The 18,278-nt window shown below is 36.8% G+C and overlaps 1 protein-coding gene and 1 long non-coding RNA gene across 2 annotated transcripts in view; both read left to right on the plus strand.

The window, feature by feature from the left end:
* Positions 1-10,808, plus strand: part of LOC106157132 (uncharacterized) — a 37,183-nt gene extending 26,375 nt beyond the window's left edge. The window contains exons 33-49 of the mRNA XM_086999198.1: positions 306-500; positions 1,069-1,266; positions 1,699-1,893; positions 2,453-2,650; positions 3,083-3,277; positions 3,836-4,033; positions 4,466-4,660; positions 5,225-5,422; positions 5,850-6,044; positions 6,309-6,320; positions 6,735-6,965; positions 7,482-7,694; positions 8,448-8,627; positions 8,946-9,325; positions 9,697-9,802; positions 10,114-10,214; positions 10,541-10,808. Of these exons, the coding sequence (XP_086855324.1) occupies positions 306-500; positions 1,069-1,266; positions 1,699-1,893; positions 2,453-2,650; positions 3,083-3,277; positions 3,836-4,033; positions 4,466-4,660; positions 5,225-5,422; positions 5,850-6,044; positions 6,309-6,320; positions 6,735-6,965; positions 7,482-7,694; positions 8,448-8,627; positions 8,946-9,325; positions 9,697-9,802; positions 10,114-10,214; positions 10,541-10,606 (3,056 nt within the window). The 3' untranslated portion in view covers positions 10,607-10,808. The remainder of the gene's footprint in view (positions 1-305; positions 501-1,068; positions 1,267-1,698; positions 1,894-2,452; positions 2,651-3,082; positions 3,278-3,835; positions 4,034-4,465; positions 4,661-5,224; positions 5,423-5,849; positions 6,045-6,308; positions 6,321-6,734; positions 6,966-7,481; positions 7,695-8,447; positions 8,628-8,945; positions 9,326-9,696; positions 9,803-10,113; positions 10,215-10,540) is intronic.
* Positions 10,809-12,779: 1,971 nt separating this feature from the next.
* LOC147764290 (uncharacterized) lies at positions 12,780-13,975 on the plus strand. Its single transcript, XR_015332006.1, has 2 exons — positions 12,780-13,080; positions 13,515-13,975. It is a non-coding gene; the product is annotated as an uncharacterized LOC147764290 (long non-coding RNA).
* The last annotated feature ends 4,303 nt before the right edge of the window (positions 13,976-18,278 follow it).

An 18,278-nucleotide genomic window follows, 5' to 3' on the forward strand; every position in this document is an offset into this window, starting at 1 on the left:
TTCTGTGTGTATTCTGTCACTGCTCTTGTTCCCATGAAGATAAGGCAAATGCCATGTGCCAGATAGATGCCGGTTCCATGAGCGACTTATTTCTAACATTTAAAAAATTGTGAAAACTTGTAATTTGTACAGCATTTTCATCACTGATTACACATTTAAATTTCCTCTCTCTAAGCAATTTTGATTTTGTTTCAATAATGCCATAAGCAAAAGTTATAGTATGAAAATGCTAAGCACTTTTATATTAAATAGATAATTAAATTTTAGAATTTAGTGATATGTATTTTTCCGTTTTCCAATTTCAGCTGGCTGTGATTTGCCAATGGATGGTTCCAGAGCATCGAACAACTACCCAGGTGTCAGTGCCCCAGTAGACATTGATACACAAGTAACCTACACTTGTAACAGCGGCTACACTATGGCTGATGGATCTACAACAAAAACAATAACTTGCTTGGATACTGGCAATTATGATTCCGGGCCTGCAATGTGTGATACACGTGAGTCAGGGTTTTATGATTGTGTTTGTTTTACTGAATTTGTGGCTTAATTAATGGAGTTATGATTCACTGAGCACAAGATTTCTTAGTGAAGGGCCATGATCTGATCACTACTACACAAACAACACAGGATGGATATCAACGACGATTTTTGAACCTTTTTTAATTTGTGGTTATTCGTTTAGTTGTTCTCTTATACCCATATTATTCACAACCATTAAGGTATAATTAAATGTTTATTCTGTGCTTTTGTATGTTTGCTGTGCAACACTGCATATAGCTTGTGGATATAACTCAGAAAATGTCCTCTTTATATTCTATTCTAATAAGATCAGTTTATAGACAGACTAGTTAGTATGATGTATGTATAGTATGTGCATGCTTACATTTTTACTGGTAAATGCAAAAACTATTATACATGTTATAGTTGCTCTTAAATTAGAAGTAAAATTAAGCATTGTTTTAGCATAAACAGAAGTACCAATGTTCTTTTTCCTGTCATATGTACATAACTGATGTACCTCCCTACCTGAAAAATAAATAAAATATATATATTTTTGAATTTCAGAACCTGGGTGTCCAATACCTATGGATGATGATGTGAACCGTCAACATAATTACCAGGGAGACGATCCTGTGCCTGTTGGTACATTCATTACATTTACTTGTAAAAAGCCATTCTTTGATGCCTCTGGAGTGAAGGAGAAGACCATTGAATGTTTGCCCGATGGCACATACGACGACACCCCACCGCAGTGTGATCAACGTATGCTGTTTGTTTCATTCTTGTTGTTTTGCAATTTGGCTTCTGTTTAAATTATTGCAGATGATAAGATACCATGAATTCACTTGGCTTAATAGAAGTTGAAATATTAACAAATACCAAAATACCATTTCTGTGTGTATTCTGTCACTGCTCTTGTTCCCATGAAGATAAGGCAAATGCCATGTGCCAGATAGATGCCGGTTCCATGAGCGACTTATTTCTAACATTTAAAAAATTGTGAAAACTTGTAATTTGTACAGCATTTTCATCATGGGTTACACATTTAATTTCCCCTCTCTAAGCAATTTTGATTTTGTTTCAATAATGCCACAAGCAGACGTTATAGTATGAAAATGCAAAGCATTTTTATATGAAATAGAGAATTAAATTTTAGAATTTAGTGATATGTATTTTTTCGTTTTCCAATTTCAGCTGGCTGTGATTTGCCAATGGATGGTTCCAGAGCATCGAACAACTATCCAGGTGTCAGTGCCCCAGTAGACATTGATACACAAGTAACCTACACTTGTAACAGCGGCTACACTATGGCTGATGGATCTACAACAAAAACAATAACTTGCTTGGATACTGGCAATTATGATTCCGGGCCTGCAATGTGTGATACACGTGAGTCAGGGTTTTATGATTGTGATTGTTTTACTGAATTTGTGGCTTAATTAATGGAGTTATGATTCACTGAGCACAAGATTTCTTAGTGAAGGGCCATGATCTGATCACTACTACACAAACAACACAGGATGGATATCAACGACGATTTTTGAACCTTTTTTAATTTGTGGTTATTCGTTTAGTTGTTCTCTTATACCCATATTATTCACAACCATTAAGGTATAATTAAATGTTTATTCTGTGCTTTTGTATGTTTGCTGTGCAACACTGCATATAGCTTGTGGATATAACTCAGAAAATGTCCTCTTTATATTCTATTCTAATAAGATCAGTTTATAGACAGACTAGTTAATATGAAGTATAGTATGTGCTTACATTTTTACTAGTAAATACGAAAACTATTATACATGTTATAGTTGCTCTTAGATAACAAGTACAATTAAGCTTTGTTTTAGCATAAACAGAAATACCAATGTTCTTTTTCTTGTCATATGTACATAACTGATGTACCTCCCTACCTGAAAAATAAAAAAATATATATTTTTTTGAATTTCAGAACCTGGGTGTCCAATACCTATGGATGATGATGTGAACCGTCAACATAATTACCAGGGAGACGATCCTGTGCCTGTTGGTACATTCATTACATTTACTTGTAAAAAGCCATTCTTTGATGCCTCTGGATTAAAGGAGAAGACCATTGAATGTTTGCCCGATGGCACTTACGACGACACCCCACCGCAGTGTGATCAACGTATGCTGTTTGTTTCATTCTTGTTGTTTTGCAATTTGGCTTCTGTTTAAATTATTGCAGATGATAAGATACCATGAATTCACTTGGCTTAATAGAAGTTGAAATATTAACAAATACCAAAATACCATTTCTGTGTGTATTCTGTCACTGCTCTTGTTCCCATGAAGATAAGGCAAATGCCATGTGCCAGATAGATGCCGGTTCCATGAGCGACTTATTTCTAACATTTAAAAAATTGTGAAAACTTGTAATTTGTACAGCATTTTCATCATGGGTTACACATTTAATTTCCCCTCTCTAAGCAATTTTGATTTTGTTTCAATAATGCCACAAGCAGACGTTATAGTATGAAAATGCAAAGCATTTTTATATGAAATAGAGAATTAAATTTTAGAATTTAGTGATATGTATTTTTTCGTTTTCCAATTTCAGCTGGCTGTGATTTGCCAATGGATGGTTCCAGAGCATCGAACAACTATCCAGGTGTCAGTGCCCCAGTAGACATTGATACACAAGTAACCTACACTTGTAACAGCGGCTACACTATGGCTGATGGATCTACAACAAAAACAATAACTTGCTTGGATACTGGCAATTATGATTCCGGGCCTGCAATGTGTGATACACGTGAGTCAGGGTTTTATGATTGTGATTGTTTTACTGAATTTGTGGCTTAATTAATGGAGTTATGATTCACTGAGCACAAGATTTCTTAGTGAAGGGCCATGATCTGATCACTACTACACAAACAACACAGGATGGATATCAACGACGATTTTTGAACCTTTTTTAATTTGTGGTTATTCGTTTAGTTGTTCTCTTATACCCATATTATTCACAACCATTAAGGTATAATTAAATGTTTATTCTGTGCTTTTGTATGTTTGCTGTGCAACACTGCATATAGCTTGTGGATATAACTCAGAAAATGTCCTCTTTATATTCTATTCTAAAAAGATCAGTTTATAGACAGACTAGTTAATATGAAGTATAGTATGTGCTTACATTTTTACTAGTAAATACGAAAACTATTATACATGTTATAGTTGCTCTTAGATAACAAGTACAATTAAGCTTTGTTTTAGCATAAACAGAAATACCAATGTTCTTTTTCTTGTCATATGTACATTACTGATGTACCTCCCTACCTGAAAAATAAAAAATATATATATTTTTGAATTCCAGAACCTGGGTGTCCAATACCTATGGATGATGATGTGAATCGTCAACATAATTACCAGGGAGACGATCCTGTGCCTGTTGGTACATTCATTACATTTACTTGTAGAATGCCATTCTTTGATGTCTCTGGAGTGAAGGAGAAGACCATCGAATGTTTGCCCGATGGCACATACGACGACACCCCACCACAGTGTGATCAACGTATGCTGTTTGTTTCATTCTTGTTGTTTTGCAATTTGGCTTCTGTTTAAATTATTGCAGATGATAAGATGCCATGAATTCACTTGGCTTAATAGAAGTTGAAATATTAACAAATATCAAAATATCATTTCTGTGTGTATTCTGTCACTGCTCTTGTTTCCATGAAGATAAGGCAAATGCCATGTGCCAGATAGATGTCGGTTCCATGAGCGACTTATTTCTAACATTTAAAAAATTGTGAAAATTTGTTATTTGTACAGCATTTTCATCACTGGTTACACATTTAATTTCCTCTCTCTAAGCAATTTTGATTTTGTTTCAATAATGCCATAAGCAGACATTATAGTATGAAAATGCGAAGCACTTTTATATTAAATAGAGAACTAAATTTTAGAATTTAGTGATATGTATTTTTTCGTTTTCCAATTTTAGCTGGCTGTGATTTGCCAATGGATGGTTCCAGAGCATCGAACAACTACCCAGGTGTCAGTGCCCCAGTAGACTTTGGTACACAAGTAACCTACACTTGTAACAGTGGCTACACTATGGCTGATGGATCTACAACAAAAACAATCACTTGCTTGGATACTGGCAATTATGATTCCGGACCTGCAATGTGTGATACACGTGAGTCAGGGTTTTATGATTGTGATTGTTTTACTGAATTTGTGGCTTAATTAATGGAGTTATGATTCACTGAGCACAAGATTTCTTACTAGCTGAAGGGCCATAATCTGATCACTACTAACAAACAACACAGGATGGATATCAACGACGATTTATGAACTTTTTTTTATTTGTGGCAATTCATTTAGTTGTTCTCTTATACCCATATTATTCACAACCATTAAGGTATAACTAAATGTTTATTCTGTGCTTTTGTATGTTTGCTGTGCAACACTGCATATAGCTTGTGGATATAACTCAGAAAATGTCCTCTTTATATTCTATTCTAATAAGATCAGTTTATAGACAGACTAGTTAGTATGATGTATGTATAGTATGTGCTTACACTTTTACTGGTAAATACAAAAACTATTATACATGTTATAGTTGCTCTTAGATTAGAAGTAAAATTAAGCATTGTTTTAGCATAAACAGAAGTACCAATGTTCTTTTTCTTGTCATATGTACATAACTGATGTACCTCCCTACCTGCAAAATGAAAAAAAATATATTTTTGAATTCCAGAACCTGGGTGTCCAATACCTATGGATGATGATGTGAACCGTAAACATAATTACCAGGGAGACGATCCTGTGCCTGTTGGTACATTCATTACATTTACTTGTAGAATGCCATTCTTTGATGCCTCTGGAGTGAAGGAGAAGACCATCGAATGTTTGCCCGATGGCACTTACGACGACACCCCACCGCAGTGTGATCAACGTATGCTGTTTGTTTCATTCTTGTTGTTTTGCAATTTGGCTTCTGTTTAAATTATTGCAGATGATAAGATGCCATGAATTCACTTGGCTTAATAGAAGTTGAAATATTAACAAAAATCAAAATATCATTTCTGTGTGTATACTGTCACTGCTCTTGTTCCCATGAAGATAAGGCAAATGCCATGTGCCAGATAGATGTCGGTTCCATGAGCGACTTATTTCTAACATTTAAAAAATTGTGAAAACTTGTTATTTGTACAGCATCACTGGTTCCACATTTAAATTTCGTTTCTCAAAGTGATTTTGATTTTGTTTCAATAATGCCACAAGCAGACGTCATAGTATGAAAATGCGAAGCACTTTTATATTACATAGAGAATTAAATTTTAGAATTTAGTGATATGTATTTTTCCGTTTTCCAATTTCAGCTGGCTGTGATTTGCCAATGGATGGTTCCAGAGCATCGAACAACTACCCAGGTGTCATTGCCCCAGTAGACTTTGGTACACAAGTAATCTACAATTGTAACAGCGGCTACACTATGGCTGATGGATCTACAACAAAAACAATCACTTGCTTGGATGCTGGCAATTATGATTCCGGACCTGCAATGTGTGATACACGTGAGTCAGGGTTTTATGATTGTGTTTGTTTTAATGCTTTGTGGCTTAATTAAGGGAATTATGATTCACTGATTTCGTCAAATTTGGCTGTAGCATGATCCATATTTGTTGATGTACTGTAACGCAGTAGAATATGTTTTTGATTATTAATTTTTTGAATGGAGGCATATGTAATGATAACAAATTGGGATTTTGATATCTCTTGTTGTTTTTTACTTTTTGTATCATATCTTATCTTAACATGTTTTCTACTCCTTTTTTCAGCTACAGTCTCAAGTAAGTACCATTGGTTGTGCACACTTAATAAATGTTAATTGATTTATTCTTTTATGCATTAACTGCTTTAGAACACATACAATTATGTCATATTTTATTCTGATGTATCCAACATACTTTTGGTACTTGATCATTTTACTGGTCATTATGTTTGGGTAAATATAACTTATAGTTACAACTTTTTGCTTTGGGTTTTGATGGAGTGAAAACAGTCATGTATTAGTAACATCAACATCTTTGCCAAGGAAAAACCATGAGAATACATTAACAAGGACAGTAGAGGAAAATGTTAACTTGTAGAATAGACCTATAATTTATAAAAGTACCTTACTGTAAACATATCCAATAAATCTTGTTTGAGTTTAACTCTCCCCCCCCCCCTCCAATTTTTACTTTTCATCCTCAATTTTCCAGATTACTGTCGCGACTGTATCTATCTCAGAAATGGACCAGGTTATTATGAAGATCCCAATGACTGTGGACGGTTTGTCCAGTGTCTGCAGGACATTGATGGAAACATTGTTACTGTGTCCAGTGCCTGTCCAGGAAATCTCCTGTGGAGCCAGAGTGAGTTGACTTGTGTCAGCTGCGACAAGGCGACATGTGTAGGTGTTATAGGTGGAAAACCAGACTGTGAAGAAAACGGTGAGGTCTATTTATTTACTCATACACGTGCATAAGCACGGACACTTATGTCATATGCATTGTAATTGTTTTGATTTTGTAATAACATTTGATTTTCTTTAAAGTTTGAGACTGGCAGTGAGTTATTGTCTATTGATTGTGGGTTGAGAAGAACATGATATGTTACTACCAAGTGGCCAAAAAATGTTGATGGAAGTTCATTTTACTTTTGGTTTAGACTGCTGCAGTGGAAAAATTATATTTTCGTGCTTACATTATTTTGTAATGCAAGAGTTTTTTTCTTTTTCCTATCTTAATTTTTCTGTTTATTTCAGAAAATAAAATCTGGCTCAGTTACAAATTTGTCATAGTTATTGTCATTTATTTAATGATAGACTCAGAGTGGGGGTTAACACAAAAAAGTATTATTATTATTATTGTTGTTGTTGTTGTTGCTGTATCAGTTCCACATTATTGAATAAAAATTCACTATCCATAATCAGTTATAACATTTTATTTCAACTTTTTTTCTCACAGGCAAATGTGAGACTGGCTACTACAGCGACCCAACCAACTGCGCAGCATACTACCAGTGCAGCCCCGCTGGAGCTGTCCGCATGTGTTGCCCTGGCAACACCATGTGGGGTGGAAGCGGCTGTATCTTCAGAGACGCCTCTTGCACAGATGTCTGCTCTACACCAGTCACTCCCACAGTGGCACCCCCCACCCTCCCACCTCATACACTAGGAGGTAGGTGTCTACAGCTGTACATGTGTTCACAGTAAAAGATCAGTCCAGCAGCACCGATCCATCTTTGCGGCCATACTCGGGGGCGGATCATATTCCAAATTATCTTTGTTGATCCATCCTCCATTTTTGGCAGTCTTCCAACAGAAAAAATTAGATACCCATCAATGTAAACTTGAGAATCTGACCGTATTCCATAAGACCCAGAAGACAGCCTCAATCTGCCCCTGATATTGTCACTTAAGTGCACTCAATGTAATTTGCTAATAAAAGATAATTACCCTCTAGCTTCTGGAGGGGGTGGGCCAAACCATTAAGCTGATTACATTGAGTGCACTTAAGCCAGAATCCTTGCAGAGGTAGATCAATCCAGCTGGACTAATAACTTTTAGTCTGAACACGGCCTACATTGTTAATTTATTGTTTTGCCATAGTGCTTACATTGAAAAAGCTTTGTGACACAAGTAAACATTCAGGAAAATTTCAATTTTAGTTTCATTTCATCTGTGCTTAATATTCATAAACAAAAAGTATGGCACATATATTAATTATTTGTCAGTGACACATGAAATTCAAATGTCATGGATTTGTGTGTGTGTGTGTGTGTGTGTGTGTGTGTGTGTGTAATAAATGCAGTGAGTGTTTAGATGTGTATTAATTACATTTTAATCTATAGCACCGAGACATATATAATACAATAAATTGTAATGATGACTGTCAATTAATGTAATGCTTGTATTAATGTTCTCCTTTTAGACACATGTTACGATGCTGACGGCAGGAAAAAACGGGCTGTGGTTGGCGACAGTTATGTGTATGCCCTATACGTTGCTGGAGGAAATGAGTATGTTCTATACCCATGTACCCCCTATGAATTTAGCCTAGCAGCCTGTGATTGTGTTGTTGATCAGTCCGGACTTCCTCCTGCTTGTCGGTGTAAGTTTAGCTTCTGAATCAATACATAGAATTCTATGTTTTATCTTTTTTTTTTTTTTTTTTTTTTTTTTTTTTTTTTTTTTTTTTTTTTGAAAGGGGTTGTGAAAATTGTACTCTTTACAAAAAAAAATACAAACTTTTAGAAATTGATAATTTTTGTAGCATGGTGTGGAAAAAAATTTAAGTTAAAAAAAATATGATGCTTTTGAAAAATGTTTGCATTTTTTTCTCTTGAATAACGTTATCCTGTCCATCCAATCTTAATATGTCACATGTGTATATCCTGTTCATTTATTATCTTACCATTGTATATTGCAGTCCCCAATAACATTGGTTGCTTCCCATTCGATGTGGACTATAAGGACCAATCAGGTCACATAAGTTGGTTGGATAAGGGGTCGACTTTTATCCAACAAGATGATGCTGTCCACGGTGGTGCTGTGCAATTTGACGGAAACACCGATATCGAAATCCCTGCCTTCAGTAACTCCGATCTCGGTTTGGAGTTTTCCGTCTGCGTGTGGTTCAAGTACACTGCAGGAGACAGTGATGATAGAATGCGAGGCATAGTCAACAACGGAGACTGTGACAACGAGCCCTCGTATAACATCCGTATTGATGGTGGCATCAGTGGAAGCGTTGGTGCTGGCGTTATTTCAACAGGGTCACATCAAAGAAAGGCGTATGAGGATATATTGGTACTTAGAATTATTTCAATTTTGATCACATCTCCTTCATTATGTGTTTTTTGACTAATAGAGATAAAGAAATAAGTGAAAGTTATTATATTGAATGTTGTGTGCTTTTGATTGACTATTGTATATACGTAATCACTGTTTGTATGATGTACTCTTCCACAGAAAATTGTCTTTATATATATATATATATATATATATATATATATATATATATATATATATAAAGGTGATGTTTTGGGTGTTTCCTCTCAAACAATGTACAAATTAGATAATGGAAATCTGGATAGACAATAATGTTTTTCATCAAGAAGATACTTTATATCATCACAGCATTGATCGTATTCAAAAGTGTCTATTGTCATGTTTTTTAGACTGCCAAAAACGAATGGCACCACACATGTTTGGTGAAGGAAGTAGATAAAGTCCTATTCTATTTGGATGGAGTCAGTCAGGGCATTGCTAACAACGACGCCATTGGTGAGTGCCAAACAGACAAATTATGAATTTGAAATTTTAGCGATACACATGCACGCACACCCATGTACTGTAATTGATGAATTTTTTTTTTTCAAAAATTGGTTTGGGTTCAAAAGATCAAATTTTTTGGCATATTTGTATGATATACAGATGAGTGTATTATACATTTAAGGATTATAAAAAAATCAAGATGGTTAGAAGAATATGTTTTCTTTTATTTTTATAAGCGTATTTAACCTGGAATCAGTGATATATCTTGATATTAAACTGTGACTCATATATATATGTTATATCATTCTATTTTTATTAAGGTGATCTAATAAGCAACCCTGTCCCTATGATTTTGGGCCGTACCATTTACTGTGAACTGAATGAAAATGCCCATAGCTTCTTCATAGGGAAGATGGATGAGGCAAGTGAAACGTATTTTTTGTCTTTTTTGGAAATGTTTTGTCTTTTGTACACTGTACATAAAAGCTATTTTTTATAAATTTTGATAAAAGATAAAGCCTATCTACAAATAGTTATCTTTTCAATAATCCAGTTCAAATCTCCTCTTAAAGAAAATTCATTAAAGATTCCTTATTTTGTAAGCTGTATGTCCCTTTTGTATCAGAAGCAAATACAGTGCTTTTTTAATCCTCCCTTCTACCCATGTACAGTGTGCAGTAAATTAACCCTCATTTATGTCAGAAAATTTCCTTATTTGTGGATTAAATGTATACATTTTTATTTCAGCTGGTTATCTTCAAGTCGGCTCTGAGCCAGGCAGATGTGTTAGCAGTAAAGGATGGATTTAATTAAACATTGAAAGTCATGATGCTTAAAAGAAAGCTCTATAAATTTTATATTGTCACTGCGCAGATGAAGACGAACACCAAGGACACAAATCAATATTGAAAGTGAACAGATAATTGCAGACTTTTCATCTTTGCAATTGATTACCTTGCGCAGAAAATAATAAATTAAAGTTATTGCCAAATAAAATACTGCGCATTGAACTTGAGTTTTTGTTTAGTTCTTACTATTACAGTACTTTGTACAGCGGTTTGTTACACAGAAAGCCACCCAGCCAATAAATTTTCTCTTTTTCCATCTTAGTAAAACGAGAAAATAGCAGTGAAAACTTTACTGTTGAATACCATTTAAAAAAGTCAAGAGGGCCTTTGTGTTTCAAATAAATAAAAAAACCATATTCTTCAAGCAAAAGTGAAGTATCCCACATAGAATTTCAATATAGATATTTTCGTTGAACTTGTATTTGTCTATGCATAGTTTGAGATGTTTCAAGATATTTGTCAGCTTTCCTTTCTTTGAATTCAGAAGCATAACACGTATACGATTCATCTGTTGTTCAATCAACCATCACTACTCAGTGACGGATTTGGAGGGGGGGTCTTGACCCCCCCTCCCCCCCTTCGGTTTCTGGCAAATATATCACACCCCTCTTGAAATTAAATTTTGGACTAGCTAAATCATAGTTCTAAACCGTACCAAAGGGCACTGTTTGCTCTCCAGAAAACCAAAAAAATTTCGGGGCCGTTGAGCAGGCCCGAAACCCCACACCAAGGGGGCGATGGTCGGCTTTGCATCCGAGGTCTGTCGTTCCGGATCCACCCCCTTCAAATAATCCTGGATCCGCCCCTGTTAACAGTCTGATTGGAAAATAAGTCAGTCGACAAAATAAATAAAGAGACAAAGCGAGTTTTTCAGTAGTCATACTAGAACCCACCAAATGTATTCGGTCCTTGTTACATGTACTCATGCATATTTTGATGTTTTATCAAGGGCCTGACCACATGAAAGACGCATCGAAAATCTGGTACAAGTTGTTATATATATATATATATAAGACTATGAGAAATTCAAAATGATATGATTCACACATCATTGACGCCTCGCGTCTTTGTTCGCGTTAAACACCTACTTCTGATTCCATGAATGGCGAACGTGGGCTTGATGCTAAAATTTTATTTTAGTCAGCAGGCCAATTCCCCTAACTGAGCAAAATGCATCGTAGCATAGCAGTAGACCTTATCGATTTGTGTGTGTGTGTGTGTGTGTGCGTGTGTGTGTGTGTGTAAAGAAAGACACCCAATGCTGATTTTTCAGAATAATTTTCACATAGGGAAAACAGGTGCAACGGGAATGGAAGTCCGGGCTCCCATATGATTAGTACAGGTTAGGGTTAATTGGAGTATTGGGGTAAGTATATGGAGGACTGTCACCGGTACAAAGTACAGGGCCGTAGCCTCCGGGGGGGCAGTGGGGGCAGTTGCCCCCCTGGGATTTGAGGTGCAAACAAATAATCGCAAAGGTGAATAAAAATAATTGCAAAGTTGGTATCAATTCTGTGAGAAAATGCGCTCATGGCCACTAGACAATCATTCAACAATCTGTTTACAAAGGTGTAGTTTATAGACAATCTACGAAATGAAGTACAATTGGCATGTTGTGTTGAAAAAATGACTGTACCTATGGCAAAATGAACCCACAATTTCTGACTTCTGATTTAGCAATAAATAATAGTTAAAATACGCCAGAATTCAGTATTATACATACAGTTTTTAAAAATTTTCCACACCGTGGGAGGGGGACCCCCACACACACACCCTCCCCCCTCAGGGGCTTCGCCCCCTTGTGTCCGCTTACTGCCCCCCTGGCATTTTGCTCAGGCTACGGCCCTGAAGTAGTGGGAAGCGGACTCACATTCCTGTTGTTACACCTGGGCTTCATGTCTAGTAGGCCCAGTTAGACACTTTTGGCCTTGTAGAGTATCGTATGTGACATCGAATATTTGCACGACTTTGAGCATATGAAGGTATCTGTATATAATCACCACCGGGTTTATTGAACATTCGTGAACAGTTTCAGTAACAGCCTCTCATCTAAAATGAGCTATACCTGTTGTTATTTGCATAACAACAAGTTGTTCATCGTAGTGCGAGCTGTCTTCCCGAATGCTCACTTGGCAGTTATACCCCCTTTACACTGGACGGCGTCCTTTCTGCGTCCTCTCTGCGACCATGAAATTTGGCATCGCTGTGGTCTTAATAAGGAGGCACGAGCATTAATTTTGTATCAGAATGAATGCTCAATGATCGGCCAGTTGTCGGCACGTAAAATATTTATCTCAAATGGGGCCGTACTGCTGGACGCAGAAAGGACGCCGTCCAGTGTAAAGGGGGCTTTAGACAGAGTCGAGTGTAGACGCAACAGCATGTATGGTGCAGTCAGAAGGTCGAGCTTTTATAATGCGTAGAAGCAAATGTACGAATGTGAGTATAAATCTTTCTTTATCAACCACAGCCATTAAATACTAAATGTGCAGAAGAATGAGGAAAATATTTACGGCAAATATTTATGACACGAATCCTTTTACTATATTCCCATTGTTACTTGTATCACTATGTCACTGAGAAAACAAGTAGAAATTATTGCTTTCAGTGCATTGGGACTCCAAATGTTCAGGATAAGCGGCACATTCATCTAACTTTTGATGATAACCTAAGTTTGCTTGAAATCCTCTGCACTTTGTAACCCTCTTTTTGAACATTTTGTGTGCCCCGGTCTTGACAATTAATTTTGAATATTTTGACCTAATTTAAAATGTCGTGTGTGTTTAAAAGTAAAATATAACCACCCAAATTAATTAATTGGATGATGCTTGTCACCGTTCTCAGCTTCTGATTCACGGTTTTATTTTTTTCAGGAGCTCAACGAGATTCTGCACAGCATCCGCCTGAAAGCAAACTATGAAGTCTGTCCTGTTTCACACACAGGAATCCACGCTCCTTCGTACATCTATTATATTAAAACTCAATAAAAACCTTTTGTAATTTGACGTTTATTTTTCACTTTGTTATGAAATTATTATGATAAGGATAGTAGTAATTATAATGGAAAATGGGTTATTTTAGTGTTTGAGGACTTTCAAATTCAATCTGATGCCAATGTTTTTGTGGTTGACGGTTTTCTGTGGTACCTAAATTTTAAATAGTTGTAAAATGACCGGTATTTTCTAAATAACCCCTCCAAGCTGTTTTAGTGCAATGAAACAAAATATCTAAAATGGTTTCCAACAACCAACATTTTATAGTTTAAATATATATAAATTTACAATCCTGGTTTTTAAAAAATTCACATGAGATTTTTGTTCTATAGCATGTGGAACTAATTTGTTTGGATATAATATTTCCTGTATGGACTCTCCCCACCTGTCACCCCTCTGTTGCAATGGACTCGCCCCACTTGTCACCCCTCTTATGCAATGGACTCGCCCCACCTGTCACCCCTCTAATGCAATGGACTCGACCCACCCATCACCCCCTCTGATGCAATGGACTCGCCCCACCTGTCACCCCCTGATGTGATGGACTCCTCCCACCCATCACCCCTCTTATGCAATGGACTCGCCCCTCCTATCACCCCTCTGATGCAATGGACTCGCCCCACCTGTCACCCCCTGATGTGATGGACTCGTCCCACCCATCACCCCTCTTATACAATGGACTCGCCCCACCTGTCACCCCTCTTATGCAGTGGACTCGCCCCACCTGTCACCCCTCTAATGCAATGCACTCGCCCCACCCATCACCCCTTTGATGCAATGGACTCGCCCCACCTGTCACACCCCTGATGCAATGGACTCGTCCCACCCATCACCCCCTCTAATGCAATGGACTCGCCCTACCCATCACCCCTTTGATGCAATGGACTCGTCCCACCCATTACCCCTCTAATGCAATGGACTTGCCCCACCTGGCACCCCTCTAATGCAATGGACTCACCCACCTGACACCCCTCTAATGGAATGGAATCGCCCCACATGACACCCCTTTATTCAGAATAGAGTTATGACTTTCTTCAGATTGAGTGGATTTTCTCCACTAAACACCTCAATTTCTCCCCCAATTTGTCTATCAGATGACCGTGGCGTACTATTCAACCTTACTTGCATCAGTCAAGTCTTCACTGAGCAACCTTTTAACTACCCCTGTGTTAGCTGACCTTGTAAGCAATTTATTAGAATGAATTTTCCAAAATGAAGTTAAAACAATCCATTCATTCATCACAAACGCCAATCAACTATTAGGATTTCTTGAAAACGCCTTTTTAATAATTTTGATAAACCTTATTACATAATTGAAGTCTATTTTTATAGGTTTTTGAAAAGCTTTTCATCATGTCGGTAATTTCGGGTAGGTACCGACTGCATGCGGGTTCTAAAATCCTCATCGCTCTAATCGCCGACCAACCCCAACCTCAATTTGTAATCAGCCACCAGGTGTAGTTAAAACAGCGTATGACGCAGGCTCGATGCCCAACATTATACCGACAGCGTAAGGCGCGACTACTGCGTGCTATATTGGTAAATATAACTGACACATGTCTTTTTATTTTTATAACATTGTTAGAACGTTTTAATACTAGATGTGCTGATTAAAGTTGCGCAAATTGTAGTGATGCAAAATATGAAATCCTTTATGTGTCTTTGCCAAAATTAACAAAAAAAGTATATATATGTAACCTGTTATCAAAACGTTCTGTGTAAGCTGGGTATACGTTACCTTCATTGTTTTGCATGTGTTTTAACATGTGTTTTTAAAAAATCATTTATTAACAAGAGACCTTATATCTATTTAATCAGTGGATGTACCCCCTTTCACAAGTTGTCCACATTTGCGCTTCCTGCCGTTTAATTAATTAATAATTGACGATGTTGAGCACGGAGGGTCCGTTTAGGTGACTCCGTTACGTTATAAACTCATTTAGTGTATCACTTAAATATACCGCTCGAAGGCCTATGAAGACTTAGTTGATAGAGCTTGATAAATTTTTCCGGTAATTATTTAGAAATATTTCTGGATACTTATCGTCGATGTAATTGATGGTTAAATTATAATTTGAGGATTTGAAAGTTACTAATTTTCATATGCATCATATTTGTGTATATGCTATCCGCGTTTGAATACGTCCCAAAGTCACACTTGCTATGCCTGCACATCCTTCAAAGCTACTTATCTTTTCCTATTCAGACCGAAATAAGATAAAATCCCAAAAATAAAAAAAAAAAAACATATCGATATTTCTTTCTGAAATGTACAGGAAGCGATGGCGGTGTAAGTTATTGACCAGTCAATAGAAATGATATGAAGCATTCATTTTTTTAATTAGGACAGGAACAGGTCGAGAAATGATTTGTGAGTACAAGAAAAAGTTTTCGGAGAAAATTTAATTTGACTAGAAAAAAGGGATTATAATTTTGTCGAAAAATATCTTATGTCTCCCGTGTCCAGTCCCTGATCTGTGAACAGTACCAACCTTAACAGCAATCAGAAATTCCATTCCAGTTACATAATCCAAACTCATAAGATTGTTACAGGATTGCTTTCGGAGTAAAGTTGGAAAGATTCTCCCAAACTATAAATAAAAACAAGAAAAAATCATTTAAAGGCCCAGCATAGGAGCAAAATACGTTTTTTCTTACTACATTTAAAGAAATATAACTAATGAAAGCGACTGCAGTTTAGACCATCGGTACTAGGACATTATTTCAATAGGTATGCACCAACTAACATAACCTAACAAATGCGGACCCCCCTACCCAATCAAAAGAGCACGGACTATTCCCAAACAAAATGACGTCTCAGGGCCCATTCCCATAGACAGCATCGGTCTATGTAGATCGATCCAACTCTGCGAGAACTCTCGCTGGTTGCAATCAGCTTAACTGAATGACACGCCATAATATTGCTAGCGTTAAGTTAAATACAGAAAAGCTGATAATTATACGATTACGTTGGAAACAAAAGGAGGCCAGAATTTGAGAGAGAAAAAATTTAAACAAATGCACGGTTTACGCGATCATACTCAGACATATTCGTCTTAACAACTGTGTTAAAGAACTATTCTGTAAACCAAGGGACTGTTTAAAGTATGCCCAATATCGATTTATTATATACCTCAGTATTACTCTAACACCCCATTTCCATAGATTAGATCGACCTACTTTAGATCGACCTAACTCCCTGGGGGTTCACGCTAAATAGCTGTCAGCCGGGCGGACACGAAAGTTAATTACCCCTTATAGCTCGTAGTAGGCGGGGACGGACACTTAAGGCGGATTATCTGACAGTAATCTAGTGAGACTCCCCGCGGTGATAGATCGATCTAAAAGTTGTGAGAACAGAGCCTAACACCCCATTTCCATAGATTAGATCGACCTACTTTAGATCGACCTAACTCTCTGGGGGTTCACGCTAAATAGCTGTCAGCCGGGCGGACACGAAAGTTAATTACCCCCTTATAGCTTGTAGTAGGCGGGACGGACATTTAAGTCGGATTATCTGAAAGTAATCTAGTGAGACTCCCCGCGGGGATAGATCGATCTAAAATCTATGGGAATAGAGCCTAAAATAAAGCTTTCAGGCTTCGTAATCAACGAAAAGTAAATTAATTAAAATGCTGCGTTGCTTCCATCGGTATGATTGCAATAAACTCAACTTACAGATTCGGTCTATTTGGGCATTATGTGAACTCTATCAGCGTGCCAATGTAGATTATTCAATGTTGACTGAAAAAGAAAAATAATTAATGGGAAGAATTACATCCGCAATTTCATATGTTAGTTTCTATAGGTAACTTTTCTCTCCTCTTTTGAAGTAATTAACATGCACCATGTCTTCATGTGTTTGCAATATGATTTATGCTTATTTCATGGATATGCAATGCACCTGAAAGGCACGTTCCCTGAAGGACGCATTAAAACCTTAATAAGGTTTAACTCAGAATGTTTGTTTATAACATCACGCAAGAGCTTCCAATAAACCTAGTCCAATATATTGTAAAGGAATATTAAAACAAGGCAGCGATTTTTTATTATTATTGATTGATTATTGATCCGGATCACCACCAAAAATTAATCACTTCTAAGTTAACCCATTTCCTACCAACCCTGAAAATTTCATCAAAATCGGTCCATAACTTTTTGAGTTATGTTGATGACAAACAAACAAACAGACAGACAGGGGTGAAAACATAACCTCCTTGGCGGAGGTAATTAACATGCGTCTAAGATATTCCACCCAAATAACTTGAAGACAAACATTTCGTAAATGGCTGAAATAGATACAATATTAAAGACCACGGCCTTTGTTCTTCGTTTAAACTGGTTTAAACTCGCTAAAAAAAGAACAGTTTGGGACCAGTTGGTTGCGTCTGTCGTTTGATTTTTTTCCAGTGCGCACTCGAATAATATATTGCGTACAATGTAACATTAAATGTGTTGAATGCATTTTCGAATTTTAAAAAAGGGGCGTGGGTAAAGTTTGGGGTGCTTAATATGTGTAGATGAAGTATAGGTTAAAATCATGAAGAAGTATCCTAAGAAGCAACTGTACTCTATACGGAGCGTAAGATGTGCTGCGTAGCTATGAAATATTGATGGCTTATTAGTGTCCGTACTTTATTGATG

This window comes from Lingula anatina, chromosome 1 (assembly GCF_051362555.1).
Source record: "Lingula anatina isolate TDL-2025a chromosome 1, LinAna3.0, whole genome shotgun sequence".
Taxonomy (NCBI): Eukaryota; Metazoa; Brachiopoda; class Lingulata; order Lingulida; family Lingulidae; genus Lingula; species Lingula anatina.